The following is a 20,291-nucleotide window of genomic DNA, read 5'->3' as shown; positions in this document are numbered from 1 at the left end:
GCCCGTCCAACGAGAAGCGCTACAGGCGTCTTCTGAGGCCCAATCTGACCGAACACAAACTTTCCAGCATGTCCCACAACTAAACAAAGGTGTCAGTACCCCGCATCCTGTGCAATCCGCAAGATCAACTCTGCAGCGAAATGATGCTTCCATATTTGCACTCACCAGTACTCTTGGGAAAGTTTGGGATGGTGCCATAAGCCAGTTCGACTTTCGGTTCCGCCTCGATTGTGTCGGCCAGTCCACCCAGTCCAGAGCCGCACACAATGGCTACCTTGGGGTACTGCAGAGCCTCTGGCAGTTGTTGGCGCACGTACATGGCCGTTTGCATAGCGCGGGCATAGGCGTTGGGTGCCGCAGCCATATCTGAAACTGTTTCCATTTTGATTGTTAGGTGCTTCTTCAGAAACAGTTGAAAAACGAGGAATCGCAGAGGTTCGATCTTGTATCAAGAGGAACAAGTTATCTTGTACATGTGACAGTTTGAGACGGTACGACTAGGGTGCAGAGGGAAGGCGCGGCCAATTCCGATACCGCCAAGACCCTAGCTGGAACCGTGACTAGCGCCATCGGCTCTCTGGAAGAAGTTCGATGTTGGACGTGGGCGAGTGCGACGATATCAAGCATGGCAGCGCCACGATGTATGCGCTCCTTTTTGGGGCCGGCGAAGAGGGCAAAGGTATTTCTACTTCAATTGAACTGCTTGTGGGAGTCCATCGATTGACAATGCGCGGTACAGATTACACACGCCCCCCGACCACACACACAGACTTTCTCGCGGGCGAAGAGCTCACGATCAGAGGAGAGCAATGAGAAGGACTCGAGAGAAGACAGAGATGCCAAGCTTATGGGTCGGTTGAAGCTGGAGCTGGAGAACAGTACCATGCCACTCGACCAGCGGTTAGAGGATCTTGGTATCAGTCGGGAGGAATACAAGACGTACGATATGCCGAAGATACAGGAACGGAAAAAGAAGAAGAAGGTGCTGACAATCCACTAGTCTATACGCAAGTCAACAGAAAGTCAACCAACGTCAGGAAGAATGGGAGCCCAAGACACGCGAAGAGGCAGCGCAGAGGTGGAAAGAGTTGCAAAACACACCTGACCACTTGGGTCTCCTCAAAGTGTACAAACGCGCTGGTCTGGAGCCTCTCAAACTGGCAAAGTAAGTCTCCCTCTCTAGTTCTCAATTCCAGCCCGCCGTTCTCTAACAACAACACCAGGGAACACAACATCACCCTCCCCACCGACCAACCCCCCCTCGACGCCAAAACCGCCGAAGCCCTCGAAGCCCTCCGCACCCCCATCAATGTCCGAGCCGTACACATGCGGCCCCTGCGCCGCACGCCCGAACACGGCGTGCCCACCTGCGACCTCCAACTACGCACCTACAACATCCGCAACCTCCTCCTCTTCGCCGACTTCGCCGTACGCGCAGCCTACTACATGGGTCTCTGCGCCCGCGGCCCCATCCCCCTCCCCCGCATAACCGAACGCTGGACAGTCCCACGCTCCAACTTCATTTTCAAGAAGTCACAAGAGAACTTTGAGCGCATTACCATGCGGCGGCTGATCCAGATCCAAGATGGGCACCCGGATGTGGTGAAGGCTTGGTTGGCTTTCCTGCAGAAACATCAGTACCATGGGGTGGGTATGAAGGCGAATATTTGGGAGTATGAGAGTTTGGAGGATGCGACGAGGGCTGGGTATGAGATGAAGGAGGGTGATTTTAGTAGGAGGAGAGAGGGCAAGGTTATGGACAAGGTGGCGGAGATTCTGCAGAGGGATGGGTTTAAGGAGGCGATGAAGGGGCATGAGGGGAAGGTTGAGATGAGGCCGTAAGAAGCTGGGTACGTTGGACGATGGAAGGCAGCGGCAGCGTTGCGTGGAAGAGTCATGGATTCCGAAGGCTATGTATAAATATGTGTATAGAAACATATCCTGCGTAAGAAAGCATTTACGTCGTTTCTCTACACCGTACATGCTAATAAAATTGAATGACCGTCCTGCAACAGATTCACTGCAGGACGGTCATTCAATTTTATTAGCATGTACGGTGTAGAGAAACGACTATGCACGCTAAACTATACTACCCATCTACCATCTCACCACCCATCCTTCTCCTCACCAGCATACCTCTCATCCGCAAGCAACAACTCCAACATCGCATCCAACAACGCCTGGTTCATACCCCTCCCCTGCAGCGCCCTCACTTTATTCAACACCGGTTCCCCGTTGTTGACGCAGTTCCAGTAATCCCACTTCTTATCCAGTTCGATCCATGCTTTATCGATGATATCCCAAAGCTTGGGGTTCGGGTCGATAACATCGAGTTGCGGACCCGACGAGGAAGACCCCGCAGAATGAGAAGATGAAGAGAGTAATTCGATGTGGATAGTATGCGAAGTCGGCACCGCATCGAGCGTGATGAGCGTACCGTTGCTTTCCTGGGTGATCTTGTGTGAAAGCGTCTTTGCATGTTTCTTTGTGTTGGGTGAGGTGGTGACGCAGCGTATTTCAGCGCCCTTTTTAAGCGTGTGAGCCAGGAGGCGGATCTTCCAAGACCGGTTCTTGGGGATGGCGGGGTTTTCAGGTGTTGTAGGACCGATCTTGATGACGCCGGTGGATTGTTTGTACGTGATGGGTGTGTGTGCGAAGCGCACGGTGTCGTCGGCGGATTCCTCGTGGCCCTCGTCCGAGATGATTGAGAAGCCGCCGTCGTCAACGAGGTGGCCGGTGCCGTCGTCTTCGATTAGAGTGAAGGAACCGTCTGCGCCTACGGCTAGCAAGATCTCAAGACCCTCTGGGTTTGGAGAACCGGATTTGGGACGGTAGGCTGCGTCGAGCGGGATTATGGATCCTTCTTTTGCGAAGACGGGGACGAAGTTTAGAGGACGGTGGACAGTGAGCTCGCCGGCGCGGTTGTATACGATGCCGGTGAAGATGTCGACGTAGCGGCCTTCTGGGAGCCAGAGCTTCTCTGCGCCGAGATGCGTAGTTCCGTCGCGGGGCTGGGTGATAGGTGCCACGATCATTTCTGAGCCGAAGCGGAACTGGTTGGGCACGTTGTACGCTTCGTCGGACTCTGGGTAGTCCCAGTACATTGGTTGAACGAGTGGTTCGTCATCAGAGGCGCTTCTCGCATTCATCGTGTACAAGTATGGGATGAGACGGTGGCGAAAACGCAATGTATCTTCGACGATCTTGCACGCCTCTTCGTTGAACCGCCAGGGCTCGCGCGTGTTGAAAGGGTTGTTGTCTGAATGTAGACGCAGGATGGGCGACCAGCAGCCAAGTTGTACCCAGCGAGTGTAGAGCTCGTCGTTCTTGTAGCCATGCGTGTGACCGCCAATGTCGTTACTCCACCATCCATACCCAATGTTCGATGCAGTAGCTGTGAACTCGGGCTGGAAGTGCAGGCTGTCCCAGGTGATGATAGCATCGCCAGAAAAGCCGATCTGGTAGCGCTGTGCTCCGGGGCCACCGAATCGAGAGAGAATCAAGGGACGCTGGGACCCACGGCCATTGTCGAGGAAGTGGAAGTGGTTGAGCACCCAGAGCGGGTCTACTCCAGGGATCTTGGATGTGTTGCCCTGCTGCCAGTCCACCCACCAGAAGTCTACGCCTCGCTCCTCGTGCTCGTGGTGTACGATGTCGAAGTATGCGTCCATGAACTTCTTGTCTGTGCAGTCGAAAGGAATCGTCTGTTTAGACTGCGGGTCGATACCAAGGTATTTGGCGACTTCAGGGTACTGCTCTTCGTGAGGCCTGAATCCGTCCGCTGGATGCAGGTTAAGCGTCAGCCTCATGCCACGATCATGCAGCTTCTTCATGAAAGCGTCCGGGTCGGGGAACAGTTTCTTGTTCCATGTGTATCCGGTCCAGCCATTGACACCGCCAGGCAGATCCCATACCAGATGCCAGTCCATATCCACAACCGCCACGTTCATGGGTACATCGTCGCGGTCGAAATGATCGTGCAAATCGAGATATTCCTTCTCGTCGTATGCGTGGTATCGACTCCACCAGTTGCCCATGGCGTATCGTGGAAGGAGGGGCTGGCTTCCTGAGACAGCGTAGTATGCACGCATGGCTTCGCGGTAGTCGCGACCATACATGAAGATGTACTGATCGGACCTGTCGCCGCCCCTGCGTCCAGCAATCCACCCATTGTCTTCGAAGAGCATGGACTTGGTGTCATCCAAAGGAGCCATGCCCTCTCTCGACAGCACACCAGGACCTAGGTTGGCCCTGCCGTTCACACCGTCTAGTGTACGGGTTGTTCCGCCCAAGTTGGAGACTTGTTGTCCGTATGTCCATGTGCCCGTCACGTCGCCCTTGAGGTGGATCTTGAAGCCATCGGCGCTAAACTTCTTCTTGTCGTACACAACGTGGAAGCGCTTCGTTACGATCTCGATGCCGTGGCCGCGGTCCCAGACATAGAAGTCGGGCACAGCTAGCTTGCGGTTGATGGCAAAGGTGCTCGCGCGGTCTTCGAATCGTCCATCCTCGGCCCACTCGAAGCGGAGCAAGCCATCTGTGAGGATGGTAAAGCGGTACTTGTCGCCTGCGACAATAGCGTCCGTGTGCGCGACCGGGCGCGTCTTGAAGTCGTAGCGAGCTTTCGTCATAGCTTGAGTAATGAAACAAGACGAGATCAGGTAATTCCTCTCGTGTAGGCCCTCGAGGGATGTCGTGGCATTGCCCGGCGCGGTCAGACACGGACGGCGTCATTCATCTTAAGCACGTCCGGGGAAAGGAAGCTCGGACGGTGTGCCTGACTAGCATCATGATCGATGCGCGTGACCTCGGTTGAGGGGGAGCGCAACCTGTCAAACCTAAACTCCATGCGAGGTAAGTCAGGCGACGGCTCCAAATCGGCCCTGCTGCCTCTAGACAGCATACCAAGGTCATGGTGAACGACTGGGGAAGAAGAAATCAATAGATGGTGTTGCAAGATCGAGGGCAGGAGTGGACACGCGACGGCGTCATTTGAGCTCGGAAAGACAAAGAGTCCCTGCAGGACTGCTGCAAGTAACCACAACGTAGCTGCAACGACATCGCACCGCATACGAGCATGCATGTCTTGAATACGAGCTGGTCGGATGACAACCGCTCAACCCCAAGAACGCTGCATCACACCCTATCGCAACCTGTGGGTTCTCTCAGCGTCGCATTATTCTATTAATGCCATACAATCAGATGTACTACATTCATCGCCCCAAACGTCCTGTGCGTATGTTCACGTACGACTGACGTTCCCAGCAAGATTTCGGCATTCCAGCGTACCGGCTATGCTCCCTGTTATTTCCTTGACTGCAACCACGAGGAAGGCTTCCTAGATCCTCGCGCAATTCCCATTCGTATTCGAACAAGAGATCTTGATGACATCCAACCTTGGTCAAACACACACTTCTGTACTCTTCATAGCTCCGGTACACTTGTCGTCTCTTCCCAATCCCTCCTCCATCGCTCAGCATCTGGCTCATCTGCGAGATGCAGATGCACCCTCTTGTCCATCGACAAATGACGCCCAAGACCAATCGATGCACACCAATTGGCATAATTTATTCCGGTTGCTAGCTCCTTGCGTAGCAGAGTGATTTTCAAATCGTATCGCCTTGCGAACTTGTTGCTGAGGTATAACAAGCATATGAATTGTGTGAGACTTGGCGCGTCCTTGTCGGTCACCATTATCTCAACATGGCGGCAGCTGCTTGCTAGGCGACGGGTTTTAACACAGCGGTCGATGAAAGCTTCAGCCGCCTCGCTTAATGGTGGTGAGCCATCGGGACGAGGATTGTCTCGGAAGCAGCGCGAGAGCGAACGACGCAAGACGGACAGAGGTTTACTGGGATTCACGCTGATACAGAAGCGCATTGGTTGCGCCTTCAGTTGCAGCATTCTGGGCCGGAAGATTGTCATGGCTTCGGTATTGATCAACTTGGATGTCGCCAGTATTTGGACGGGCAACCTTTTGCAGACGAGTGTGATTGTGGAAGATGGGTCCGGCATGTCGGCGAGTGTGTAATGCTTCGTTGTCGTTTCGAGCTGCTCGTAGATCATACATCGCAACTCTGGTGGAAGGTCCAGGAATCGGAAAGAGGGTTCGGACATCTCGGTGGATGTAGTTGTAAGTAGCGGAGGGAGGGACATTGAGGCGTAAGATGGTAAAAGTTGAAGATCGAATCTTATGTGTGCTGAATTCGTTGTCGACCTTGGCTCCAGCTATCTCTCTACCATGGTTCGCAGGAAAACTTCGAACATAGGGACGTGTATTGGCTGGGATAACGTCCTGATGGACTTACCATCACGTTTACTTTCATTTGTTCACACGGTGTTCCCAGACCATGAGCTCCATTCACCGAGCACGACTAATCCTGGCTTCAGATTACTGTCGCGGAGACACTAATTAAAGCACTAAGAGAATAGACTAACAGAGATGTAAAACTAGATAACACTTGACACGACTAGCAGAAACAAGAACAGACGAAGAGAAGACAGCAATATAATAAGGAATCTAAAGGAACACTACTGGATTGATTGATATTGGTTTAACGCCTACATGTAACCTCCTAGGGGTCATTCTAGCAGGCACTACCGAGGGATTATAGCGGTGGCACGCTACCTCGTGGGCCTGTTCTAGGGTGAATTATATACATGTCGAAGGGACGAGGAAGACCTCTAGATGTTTCTCATGCCCGTTGTGTTCAGCGGCGAAGGAACACTACTTACGCACCCGAACTCTGTATTCACGACTATTACAACTCCCTTATTAACAACTAGAATAGTCTCAACAGCTACACGAACTCTTATAGTACACAAACCAACCGATATATATATTCCTCCCTACTAGACAAGCCTAAGGCGCGGCTCTCAATACTCATCTTCAAGCCTGTCGTTCAACGCCCCGCAAGTCGAGCAGACAGGCATCTCCAGAAGAACATCTCGTCACAACCCCGCCATGTCTCGAAGTCGTCACCACAATCATCTCCTACAGTCGTCTCGATCTTATCCATGGTACGAAAATACTTTCCCAGACCTACAAGCCAAGTGCTGAACAGCAACACCAGGGACTAGTATCCCGGATCACTCCCAAATAGCCCAGAGCAGTAAACCAATCCATAACGTCAAGACTCACAAAGGTGACCCTTGGCCTACGGCCTCGCTCCCACTATTTCCATGACCGGCGTGCCGAGCATGTGTATGCACAGTCCGGAGTGCCATCAAGCCTTTCCCTAGTTCCAGCCACGATATTCCGAAGCGAAGACGAGGCGGTGTATTGGATTGATAACGCTTGCTTGGCAGAGCACAGAGCGCTGGATCTGGCGTGAGTACTGATTGCTACGATGATGTTTGTACGTCTTTTTAGGGTGGTTCAATACGACTTGTTATCATGTGGGTTACGGGATGTGTGTCCGTATCTGTGCAGGGTGCGTTGGGAGGAGGAGGTGGCTGTGGGAATGAAGGGCCGCGTTGCGGTAGGAGTAAATGCGATGGATACAGAGCCTGGATTGCGATTCATGCTGCTGTGGTGAGTGCGCTGATGGTAGCGAGCTTGGGTGATGGTGGACGGGCCCTCGAAGATAGTAAGTTGCCACTGTGCCCGCGGTCAGCATGTCCGCTTACCACGTCTCTCTTGGAGAGGTACTGGAGACCCTGAAAAAAAGGGGATTGCGATAGAAGAAAATGGTGGTGGCGAGTTCAGATGGCACATGTAGGGATCATCGCTGACATTCTGATAAGGCAGCAGCTGTGAAAGCAGACGGACTATCACTGATGAAGTTATGAGCTGCAAAGAGCAAAGCGAACAATCGTGACTGCCAAGGGTACACAGTGCTGTCGCTGCGCATCTAATGGTGGATTTTCACTCCCTCCACCCTACATCAAATCTCACACCTACTAGCCTCATCGCGACATCGCTGCTAAACCACACAGCCTCAACAACAACTCCCCCCAGCCAAACAGAGCCGAGAATCACCCATCTAAATACAACCAATGGCCAATCACTTCCCATCCTACGATCCTCACGACCCACTGATGCGCTGTTACCAAGTCGCTCTCCGCAGGCACGCCACCACCACGCCCCAACAGACCACTCCCTCGCAGCCATCATCCACAAGCGTCATCGCACCAGCCACCAGCATGTCACAGGACGACATCCACGGGCGCTTCCTGACGGCCGCCATGAATTGCGACACTAGGGCCATGCAACAAGAGTTCCACCGTCTCCTGTCGGTTGCAGAGAGCCGAAACCAAGACTGTCTATTTCTGAAACGGCTGCACGAGCAGGAGGTCGAGGCGAATCACGGCGAAATGGATTGGATGCGAAACCGAATCCAGCACTTGGTAGAAGAGATGCGCCGCGTTGCCTCATGCAAGAAAGGAATTGGACAGGTCTACTACAGCCTGAATCAAAACGGAGACATGCAAAGTGGGTGACCCAACGTCAACGTAGGCTCCAGGAGATTCAGTTTTTTTCCCTTGAATGAAGTGGCCGCATCAAAGGGAGGTCAGGTGGGTAGATTGTGTGTCGTGTAGACAAGGTCTTCCCGGCAAAACCTGGCTATAAGCGCTCATCCTGCGCAGCATCGAGTATAGAGAGAAACGATTGTGTGGTAGTCGCAGGCTCATCTCGACATACGGCATTCGCGTTCTAGGGGTCGGTTAGATTTGCCTTCTGGCGCTGTAGTGCCAATAGCCTACACAAAGTTTATTGCTTCTTCTGGAATCCTCTGGCGTTATCAGCCTCTTCGGTTCTCAAAGAAAAGGGTTCAATTGCGCCATTGTTCGCTGAGGAAGAGGCTGTCGGATGGCTGCACACAAAGGCGCGCTTGCTTTTCTTCCTACCGATCACAATGTCGTGCATGAAGAAGCACTGTAGCTACCCGTACCTTGACTCTTTCGGGACGAGCGGCTGTGCACGCCGGCTCCAGTCAGTGGAAAAGCAAAATCCATATACTGAACGGTGTTAGTCCTCTCCATCAGCGAGTTCATTTTTACGACAACTGCCTCATTTGGATGCTTATCGTCCGTACGATCGTCCGCACAATAATTCGTGGATCGTACTACCACGCTGCTGGGTGTGCATCCATCATCTGGAACGTCGGCTTCCTGCGGCAAAGTTCGAGTCAGCACACCCGACCGCGAATCATCTCCCCTTCATCTTTGCCACGGCCCTGCGCAGTGCTAGGAACGATGCGCAACATTGCCTCTCGCATGAAGTTTAGATGTTGGTTTAAGGTACGGATGCGGCCCGGATGGTGCCCCACAGTTCAGGATAATTGCCATGAAACGCTTGGTCAATGCTCCGGGTGAAGCAGTCGCCGTTAAGAAAGAGTTGACGAGGCCTTCGCGGCGAAGCGTTTGTTCTGATGGCGTTGCAGTCTGTGAGATATCGGTGTGAGTACCAAAATTTTCTTGCGCGGGAAGTGCAGGGCGTGGATCATCCTTGGAGGTCAGCATACTCGCGTAAGCGGCACAGCGTGATCATGTCTCCAACGTCTTTCTCACCCGGCAACGAGCCGAGGCATGAGGGTCATCACTTGAAAAGGAACAGCGAAAGGGGCGTCCCCCAAAAGAAGGGCCGATGGTGGATAGAGTGACAGTCTTTCAGCTGTTTGCGGTCCAAGGCTGCAGCGACTAGTCGGCAGTTACTTGGCTGGGGCCCAGGACGCTGGGATTTGGAAAGTACTGAAGACCAATCGCATTGCTTATGGCTGAGCATGGTGCTGTTCGCGTATATGCACGCGTTGGCAATCCACTGTAAATATGCTGACTGGCAAATGAGGTATAGATAGTCGTGAGAACGAGGCTAGCTGCTCTGTCTGCCAGATAACGCATGCGAGGCATCGCCAGGCACGAACAGGCGTGACCTGAACATTATTGCGAGCTCACGATTGCGCCACCTCAGCCTTATCACGTTGCTGAGCATGCGATGCGTGAGTCAGTCGCACCAGAAGGTTTTGCAAAGCAGGGACTGTTGCTCATTTACAAGAAATAGGCCTGGGCTTCCAGCTTTCTCTCGCACGGATTGCTTCAAGCTAACCTGGACGGGGGCGTCGTGCATCTCAAGGTTCGATGCTGCGATGTCGTGCAGGCACGCATACATGCCTAAGCGAATGATTGACGGCCAAGCTCGCCACACAGACATGAGGAAGTTTGCTAGAGGGTGGGTCTGTACTGCCGGTGTGAGCCAAACATTCATCCTGCGGTGTCTGAGCTTGATTGGCGCAACGTCTCTTCAAAGTCCGTGGTCGGTCTTTGAGAGATTATTAGCGTCGTTTTGGTGATGCAGGCGAGGCGGGGAAGGACTCCCGGTGACAGGGATGTGCGAATGTAAACCTAGGGCTTAGCACTCGCATGGCTCAACCGCATGGATGGACTCGCTAGCTACGACGTGCCCATGCGAGCAACATACGTGTTCTATACGGGCGTCTGTGATAACCATGGTAGGCCGGATGATTAAGTCCGCCAGGTGGATCCGACCGTGAACAGACGTGCTGCTATGCAAGCAGAGGATGAATGCAAGGAAGGCATCAATTCATCGATCTGCAGATGGAGCAATCGGATAGTGGCGAAGTAATCGTCTCGGGCCTAGGCTTGGGCTGATGATGAGTGCCTTGGCTTGTGGTGTAACACTCAGGATAATGACCTTGTACCACGACAGGAAACACTCGTGAAACTTGCGGGAAAACTGGTCAGGAAGATAACAGAGTCAGGAACTCGGCCCGCTGGTGATTTCGCGGCATCCCGTAGAGCTCTCGATGCTCGGGAAATCAGACGGCGACTTCCTGTGCGCATTGTCGAATGCGCTGCACAGTCAATCTGGCTAGAGCCGTGAAAGACTTGCATTATCGCTTGCAGGTTTAGAGGACGCACGTTGTTTGAGTCGCCCAGACACGATAGTATAGTAGTGGGCGAATACGCCCCCCACATGAAGAGTTATTTTGATACTGGGAGCAGAAGGATCTTCCTTTGCGGCGTGGCAGACCGACAGCTCTGTAGGATCGCCATGCAGCTACCCGAAGGTCACGACGACAGGCAGGTCTGATCACTGATCAGGTCATTTCGGCGTACAAGGTGATGGACAGTAGCTTAACTTTATTCCAGCTCTTGCACACCGTTTAGTGTCTGGTTGAAAATGTCCGCGTTTTGACGTTCTCGTAGACGAGGTCCCTCGAAGGTAGTCATCGGTCAGGCAGGAGGCAGGGGCGGGTCACGAGCCAATCAGAGGAGGGTCGAGATACCAAGATAGGCACTTGTTTGGAAAAGCGCGCGCGGGAGGATTCCTATTCGGTCCGGTAATTGAGCGTCGCCCATGTCGCATCGGTGAAGGCAATGGGGCGAGAGATGTTGCAGGGCACTAACATGGCCGTTGGATGCGTCAGGAGGGTGCAGCTGTAGCTTGCCGCCTGGCGCCACAAGCACCGTTGAGTGCTAGCCGAAACAGCAAATGGCGAGATGAGAGCTAGCGACTAACGGCTTTGGGAGGCCGAGGAGGAGGTTCTGATATGGCGGCATCATGGCGGGCGTGTTGAGGTGCTGCCACTCGTGAGGTGAGGCACTTGGCGGAGTGGTTTGGAGGGGCAGGCGGCTGAGGGCGGCACAGTCATCAGTCAGAGGTACTCCGGAGTAAGCGACGTCAGCGTTTCCAGCGTCGTTTCCAGAGCAGTCTACGCGTGTTTGCAGCATCGCATCTCCCGTTACAGCGCGTCGTTGTCGCGGCGCGTCGGTGGCCGAGACGGGAAGCCCACAGTTGCGTTCATTCGGCTGCAGCCGCAGTCGTCCAAAGAAGCAAAGGGACACCCTAGCGGAGAGGCAGATTGGAGGACGAATATGGGACGGGCATGGGACGGTCACGTGGGGCCGGGCTAGGTAAGCAGCTAGCCGCAGTGGGCGCACAGCCGGGAGGACGTAGGGAACAGAACAGAAGACGGAAGCCTGAGGACACGGGGGTGTTTCCCACAGCCAGTCAGGGGACAGTACACCGTCTAGATGGAAGCACAGGCTGATGGTCACTGAGTGTCACTCTGGTCACTGAGTGTCACTCTGGTCACTGTGGTCACTCGCGAGGGGGGGTTCTCGTCGCGCCTCGTCGCGCCTCGTCATGTCGTGCGCTCGGGGGCGGGCGGCAGCTCGAGTCTGGCAAGATTGGCATGCCACAAGCGGATCTCCAGCCGTCAGCCCCGAGCCCCTTAGCGCTTCGCACGCTTCCGCGTCTGGCGTCCCGCCGTGCGAGGCCCATGGGTGGACATGGGTGGCAGGGTGGCGGTGGGCGGGCGACATGGGGGCATGGGTTCGTGGACGGCATCAGGTCCCCGCTGCATGCCATCTCAAGTGGGCCCCAGCGCGCTCTTTCACAGTGCAGCAGCAGCGCCTTCCCCCGCAGCGCGCGCAAACCAGTGACATGCCCTGTCCCTCAACTAGGGCCGCCAGCCGCTTCTTCCAGTGCGGGCCCAGCACTGCACTCGAGCTGCTGCATCGCTAGACCCCTTCCACCCTTCCCGTGAGACCCTACTCCTTGTGCGACCCTGCCCTTCTTCCTCACGCACAACTTCCTCACCGCGTCGCCAGACCGCCAGACTCAAATACAGCGCCCGAATGCCATGATGGGAAGCGACTGGCATCCACGCAGGCACCCGCAGCCCGACCCCAACCACTTTCCCCAGCGGACCCTCCCCAGCTTTGCTGAGCTGACCTCGTCGTCCGACTCAGTCCTGCACCGCCCGCGTGACAACGTGCCGCCGCCGCCGACGCCCCAAGATCGTCCTGTCTCGCAGCAGACGCCGCCGGCCACGCTCGCTGCCCTCGACTTTGCGCATCCAAACTCACATTCCAGCGCCTTCACCGCAGTCAATCACGCGAGCCCGCACGTCAGGTAAGTTCCGACAAGTGACAGAGCCTGCCGCAAGCGTGCTGACCTGCTGGCCAGCCCCACCAACACCAGAATTCCACCACTGGGCCCCGAACATCAACCATTTTCTCTCTCACTGCCCCAGGGCCCAATTGCTGCCTACAGTCCGCCTGTCTCTTCCTCTGCATCCTCGCATCCACCACCACATCCGTCCGCCAGCGTCCGCCAAGACTCGGCCATCTCCCATCGCTTCGAAAACTCAAAGGAATCCGAACCTACTCTCCCCTCCTCTGTGCTGGCCTTTTCTTATTTCCACCCTGCTGCGGGTAATGGTCGTCAATCTAACACGTCCCGCCCCATCTCACATCCAGCTGCGCCTTCCTCGCCACGCTCTCCAGCGAGCGATAATCGCTCAAATCAGGGACCCGTAGAGACAGGAACCCGCCATCCAAACGGTGCACCCTCCCCATCGTTATCCTCAGGCCCTCACGCTTTTACCGAATCGTCCAGGTCGCCAGAGCAGGCTCGAGACGCCAACCCAGAATCTGGATCCAGGAGACCACTCCCATCTCCCACATTAGACCAAACAAACGGTGGCGGGCGACATCAACGCTACAACGTAAGATTCAACACCGTCTACACCTCGGAAAACATGCCACCAAATCAGAGACCCCGGCCAGACCCCCTTCCAGCAGTCCCTGTGCCAGTGGAGACCCCCGAAGAACAGCCATCGCCTGAGCACACCATCGCACCCTCTGTGGAACAGGCTATCTTAGCTATTAGCTCTGCGCCCCCTCCTCCTGAGGATCTAGCCCAGCTTCAGCAGCAAAATACGCCCCAAGTGGAGCGTTGCAAGAACTGCGGTGTCCGCTGGAAGCGGCCCTTACCCGGAGAGAACCAGTTTCGTCTGAGTTCACCAGCACAGAATATACACGAACAGACAAGACTGACCCAGGACTACATCAAACGACTGGAGAACCACACCAAGTATGCTGATGAAGCCTACGCACATTGGGTACGCCAGCATCAAATGTGTCCAGCAGCCGTAACCAGCCCGCCCGACACGGAAGCCCCGCCCAAGTCACGAAGCAGAAGCATAGAAGACCCTTCGCCACCTAATGCTCCAGCCTATCCCGTTTCCGCCAAGCGAAAGTCCGAGATACCCCACGAGGCCTCCAAGTATCGGAAAGTAGTAACATTCGACCCTCCTTCCAACTCGACGCCACCTGTCCGCCCGACCGCTCCAGCATAGGTCGTAATGTCTACGCCATCTCGTTCACGATTACGCTTCAGCACACGAAAGTTCTCATTCGATTCACGTTCGCATTTGCATTGGGGTTGGTGTTCCATGACAGCAAAAGAAGAGCCTCCGCTATACCCACATCCGGTCCTCTTCTTGCTTTTGACTTAGGTGCTATCCTTGGTATTTGTTACTGTAAGATCTCACCGCCTGAAAGAGGTGGAAAGGAAAAGAATTGGCGTTATTGTTTTCGAGAGAGCCACTCCCTCTGGCGTTATGGCTGCCATGCCACCACGGCGCTCCATGATGAGCGGGATTTGTCATGTTGCTGCTCATATCTTCTGCGCGTCATGAAGCCATGTATCACACCGTGCATGGGACGCCTTCGCATCTACGTTTCACACCTCCTCCGCCGGCGTCCCATACGCGGCGTCGGCAGCATGTACCTATCACACCAGCTATTACTCGACGATGTTGCTCCTATACCCAATTTGATCTCTTTACAACTGTTGGACTACTGCACGAGTCGGGTCTCCACTAACGACCCTGTTACCAAAGCGCGAAACTCACAAACCTTATTCTCTCATTAGGGGCCCAGCATTCCGTGCTTCGACATGGATGCACGAGCCCCGCCCAAGCGAAGAGCGTCAAAGCGGTTCGGTACGAAACCCAAAGTATCAACCAATATGGATCCGCTGAAACAGAGTTCCGGTACCACGATCGATCCCTTCAGCCTTGCACATGGATGCGGGTTTTTTGACATGGTCTCGTTCCTCAACTGTATAACGGCTGGCTCATTCACATCTGGCAAAGCTCTATCGTATCGACATCATTCAACGCCTCATACTTGGCGAATCAACGAATCATAGCTGAGGGACTTGTTACAAGTCACGCTATCCGAATTACCTGCATGACTAGCCACACCCTTACATTGCTGTCGGCAGAAACGGTATAGAGTGACACGGCTGACGGCTGCCGAGCGGGGCTTCCCGAATCACCAACGCTGTTGAACTCGCTATCGCGGCTAATCATAATTCGTCGCTCAACTTCCCCATTCCGGTACAGCGGAGTCTTTCGGCGCCGCTCGAGTTTGGCCGAGTCCGGTATGCGCTCGAATATCGATTTTTGAGCTGGATCATCGTGGATCTGAGATGTGGCTGGAACGCATCTATGTAATCAGACTGCCGGAAACTGGAATATCACATGGGCAATTTTTGTGCACGTCTTGAGGGTGAGCAGCTGGTGCGCCTTTCGTTGTGCAGTAGGTAAGCATGGTGTTCCTGGTTGGGAGAAACAAATGAAAAGCCAGAGTTCGACACCCACAGATCTAGCAATAGACAATGACCTCATCAAGCAGCGTCATCAGCCTCGCCAATCATCACCGTTTCGATACCGTTCTGATGGGCTTCGCCACGCATCTCACGCGACTGCCTGCTGATCTTTTCTTGTTAGCCTCACGATTTGACCATGCAAACCCAATCGGTCGCTTAGAATTCACCAAACTGAACGAAATGCACCCGCAACACATCCGAATCACCGGGTTCAAAGACCTCGCACTGCCCTTGCAACGTTCTTGTATAAATAGTCGGCGTCGATCGCTCGGAGCACACAGCGCCTTCGGGAAACGCTGGGTGTCGATTGCAGATCTGGGCTCTAGCGCAGGCAAAACTCTCTCGGTGGGTGCTAACGGTTTGCGTCGTTGGCTGGGGACGCGAGGCCGCGGGCGCGCTCATCGAGTCACAACGCCTGGACGGTTGTTTGAGAATGTGGGTATACAATCGGCCCGCGACGTGAATGCAAACCTGCTGTACCCGGTCTTGCATCCTGGCTGCACTGCCGAAGGCAATGCTTAAGTGCCGTTGGGTATACTTCGGCACCATACGGCATCAAGACGGCTGCGCGCCTACGTCATAGCATGTGCAAGGGGCTGTTTGAACAGCAAAACTTTCCCATTTACGCCGCATGGAAACTGTCCGCCCGACGATGCGGAGTCGCAACTGAAGCCACGTAGCCATCGGAAACTGACCCAGAATTACGGCTCCAGTTCTTAGCAAGTTTTCTGCACAAGTCAATCTTCTATGCATGAACCTGGACGCTCTAGACGCTTTATTGTACCCACGCGATCCATTCCTTCCTGATACAGTAGCAGCATACAGATGCCATTCATGTCCATTTCCGCTTCCCCAGCTTGGCGATACCTCATCGACCGCGGGAATGCACAGACAGTCATCGTAACCGTCCTCCCAGTTCCGTCAGTCCCAGCGAAACGCTAGCCGCAAGAGCGTAGCCTTGGGTGGAGTAGCCCCGACTGGCGCTGCAGACCAACAAGCACAAGCCCCCCTTGGAGTTGAGTCGCGGGCTCTCCCTGAAGCTCGACCCATCCCACTGTTTGATTGGCGCATCAGCCACCACGGGCCAGAACCAAACACTCCAGTTCTTTCGCTTCGCGCGCAAACTCACATTAAGTCTGACTCGCCATCCGTTGCGGGATCACTGGGATGTCTTGTGCGCACCTCACCTCACGTAAGAAACTGCCGTTCAGGCGTGCCGGCGAATTTCCCCCGTGGCCTCCTGCGCGCGTAGCCGCTGACTCGTGGCGCAGCGAAACTGCCCCCTCACAGACAGCAGTGGAGCGAATTGAGGGACCTGGAATTGAACCCCCTGCCGTGATCACAGGATAAGCCGCGTCTGCAAGACTACGCTTCTCATCACAACCGTGGCAATGACAGCTGTCAAAAGCCAGGGCCTACTATGCAGCCAGGTCGGAACAGGCAAGAGACGGGTCGCGGTTGCATTGGGCCGAACGGCGGTCATTCTCGTAAAGTGGATCAAGCGCGGAAGGATCCTTCTTCGTTGTCATCACGATATATTGTCTATATGTGACACTCGGTATAGCTCCCAAGATTGCATCGCAGCACGTCGTCTGCAAGCGCGGTGCCTCGCTTGCGGCTGATAAAGGCAATATGCGCCGCCAACAAGCCAAGCAGGGTCGAGGAATACATGTCATTAACGGGGATACGCAGCGAATCGGAACTGGCGGCAGCGAAGCATTTCTTCGCAAGTATGCAGATACTCCACACTCGAGCATGTGGGCAATTGAACTTGAAAGCACGTGCACCCGGTATCGTGAGCTTGTGAGACAGCATACCAACAGCGACAATGCTGCAATTACCTCATTTCGATGCGCAGGACGTAATTGGTCGGGTCGTACCTTCCAGCCAATGCTCCATAGAAACGGCCAGCCAGACGGCTGCGGAGATAAAGAAAGCTTAGGCCCGACGGCAGTACCCACTCTCCAAACACATTCATCCATCCCGTGCACACATCCACATCGGCTGTGAAACCCATCATCTTCAGCCGCCATCTTCCGCCATGCCATTCCAGCGACTGTGCCACAAAGGAGATACGCTCACAGGCGCCTCGTCAGACGGATGACCGCGCACACCACACAAGACGTAGATTTAATCAAAATGCGGCAGTAGGACCCGAATCCAAGAGAAGATCCCATCAGGATATAGGAACCTCGCAGGCGATTATACACCTAGATGCTCCCGCGCTTCTATTATGCAAGGGGCCTTCTTCAAACAGCACATTCTGCGACGGACGGCAAAGATTTGATTTACCGACACCGATATAGCAACTGTAGGATGGGCGACTACAGTGTAGGGTGCCATCGGTACCACCCACTCACGATGTACCGGTGTAGGAATAGGTAGCGCGCGCCGAACCAGCGGATCCCAACGCTCCCTCGCCCCCGATGGTTCGGAGAGAGCAGCACAAACTAGGCAAAGTGCGAATTATGCTTCTTGGCTGTGAATGGCTGGACCGCAAGGCCGAAAGATGACATTTGTATCACATTGCGCGACCACGCGGCGCCAGCTGCCAGCTGCCAGCTGCCAGGGCAAGGTAGCAGAGGCGGATTTGAAGATCGATCCAGCCCCTGCGTTTCTCTTGTCTCGGTGTTGGTGTTGGCTCGAGACACCCTGCATGTCTACCCATACACATATCACACAGATCGTTGCACGATGCTCATCTTGGTCTTGCACCTTGGGGCGGACCCAAGCTGCAGGTTTGCTTTTCTCTTGCTCTGACAATCATGCAGGAGCATGTCCGTTACCCGCTTTTGTGGTCCTTGCTTCTCATCCTTTTCTCTCACCTCCGACTGAAGTTACAGCGCGTACTTTCGCTTTCAACGGAGAGAGGCGCGGTACTGGATTCCGTGGTGTCACACACACACACACACATGTATATGACGGAGCGTAGCATCGTACACAGACCAAGGGGAAGTCGAGTGGTAATAATGCATGGAAGTATAGATCCATGTATGCAACATGCGCCGCACGCCGTGTTGTATATCCAGTATCTTGTATTCGGTTCGGGCGGGAAAATCCTACAGCAGATAGATCGATCAGATGATCGGGAGGATGATGAGATTGAGATCTCGTCCTTTTTTTCCCTATTCTCGCAAATCACATGGGATATCGTACCATACTCTGATGTAAACACACCACCACCACCACCCACCAACACTAAGATTCTGACCCCCCCTCTTTCGTTTCTTTTCGCCATCCACCACCACCGACTATCACCACCCACCCCCGCTTTCGGACCCCTCACGCTAGCCCTTCAGCCTCCAGCCTCCTCCTCCTTCCTCCGCGGCTCTCACATGGCATAGACAACGATGATTAGCATTAGCCTAAGAAAAGCTCAAAGTTAAAATTGCCATCTCATCAGCATACCTAGGCAAACAAACGCCACTTTCACCTGGGGCACGCCACGCAAAATCCCAGCCCGTCGCCTCGCCCTCTTACCGTGCATCACCAAACCCCAATCTCGGATAATCCTGCATGCAGCCAGCCTGAGTTCCCAAATCCTGCATCCCACAAAATCCCTTGTTCTCCTAACGCCCAAACTCTAAATTCCCGTCTTTGTTACCATCGGGAAAGTGCAGAAATGCCATGTTTCTGTTTGCTTTTGCGCAGGTCGCTCGCTACACCTCCCTTGCTTACTTTACTTTTTCCCATCCCCCTTTTTTTCAACTTTAACCTTTTACTTGTCCCGTCCCGTTGGTGGGACACGCATGTAGGTTGTCTTCGCTTAGCAGGGATGGTGAACGTTGAGAAGAAGCTGGCTTGTGGCTGTATGTAGGGTGGTATGTTGTACCATGACGATGAATCAATAAACTATATCACCACCACCCATCTCACATCACCACCATCAATGTTGTTATTTTCGAATCAGCAAGGGAGGTCTAGGATGGAAAGCGCTGATACCCCCCCGCGGTGCCGTGGACGCAAGACGTTGGTCCTCGTGCTTTCGGCACTTTTTGCCGCTGCCCGGATTGGCGGAATGACGTTCTTGGAGGAAGTGGCGATTCAGAGTCCGGCTTGGTTTTCGTGGATCACCATGTTGTGTAAGGGTGTGCAATTGAAATTGCCCATCTCGCCTCGCGTCTCTCTCTTTCTCTCGCTTCTCGCTTATCTTAGGGTTTGACGTTCCTAACCTCCCGACCTTCGTGGCTTGGACATGGCGGTTACGAGAGGCGTTGATGGACGTTTGTGCGCTGCGACTCGCGCGCATGCATGCCGTACGCGCGTGTGGGCGTGTGTATGTGCTCAACGTTAAAGCCACAACATAGCCTCCCCCTCCCCGTTTTTGTGTCTGGGACAAGTTGGCATAAAGTATCAATGCTGAAAGATAATTATTTTCGCGGTGTCTCCTCCACATTCCGATGATGATCACCACCTCCTGCCGAGGACCTGCGCTTGATTCATTGTTTCACACACCGCAAACTGCGACGGACGACTAAGTGGCATATGCGAGACTGAGGCATGACAGAGTAAGATAGGTCCGATTTGGGAAGTCGTTGCGAATCAAGGGAGCGGTCCGTTGCTTTCTTCGTGTGACAGTGTATGCAAGGTCGCCTCGTTGTGAATCACGTGAAATTCCTGTCGGGAGGCATCCGTCCACAAGGTACCTAGGTAGGCGGTCGAGATATTTCTACTGTATCCACCTCCATCATTTGTGTGTACCCGCACCACGCCCTCCAAGGGAAAAATCCGACAATTTACTAGCGAGGCGCTGCATATGTGTCGGACTTTTCCCTTGGAGGGCGTGGCACCCTCGTCTCAACTTGTAGAATGCTCCACATTACCTGGGTACCCCCAATCCAAGAAGAGCACAAAGGCCGATGCG

At 54.2% G+C, this 20,291-nt stretch overlaps 3 protein-coding genes across 3 annotated transcripts; 2 read left to right on the top strand and 1 right to left on the bottom strand.

Moving 5' to 3' along the window:
- Window positions 1-847: 847 nt before the first annotated feature.
- On the top strand, window positions 848-1,842 carry J4E84_007712 (uncharacterized protein; the record flags this gene model as incomplete). The annotated part of the gene is made up of 3 exons (XM_049390294.1): window positions 848-982; window positions 1,020-1,165; window positions 1,224-1,842. The coding sequence occupies 3 exons, from the start codon at window positions 848-850 to the stop codon at window positions 1,840-1,842; spliced, it is 900 nt and encodes a 299-aa protein (XP_049242147.1).
- Window positions 1,843-2,105: 263 nt separating this feature from the next.
- On the bottom strand, window positions 2,106-4,631 carry J4E84_007711 (uncharacterized protein; the record flags this gene model as incomplete). Its single annotated transcript, XM_049390293.1, has 1 exon — window positions 2,106-4,631. One exon carries the CDS (start codon window positions 4,629-4,631, stop codon window positions 2,106-2,108), a length of 2,526 nt encoding a protein of 841 aa, XP_049242146.1.
- Window positions 4,632-13,508: 8,877 nt separating this feature from the next.
- On the top strand, window positions 13,509-14,108 carry J4E84_007710 (uncharacterized protein; the record flags this gene model as incomplete). Its single annotated transcript, XM_049390292.1, has 1 exon — window positions 13,509-14,108. One exon carries the CDS (start codon window positions 13,509-13,511, stop codon window positions 14,106-14,108), a length of 600 nt encoding a protein of 199 aa, XP_049242145.1.
- Window positions 14,109-20,291: the final 6,183 nt, after the last annotated feature.

Source organism: Alternaria hordeiaustralica (assembly GCF_023758085.1).
Source record: "Alternaria hordeiaustralica strain BMP 2776 chromosome Unknown scaffold_17, whole genome shotgun sequence".
Taxonomy (NCBI): domain Eukaryota; kingdom Fungi; phylum Ascomycota; class Dothideomycetes; order Pleosporales; family Pleosporaceae; genus Alternaria; species Alternaria hordeiaustralica.
The sequence above is the reverse complement of the archived record's forward strand: the minus strand, read 5'-3'. Positions and strand labels throughout refer to the sequence as shown.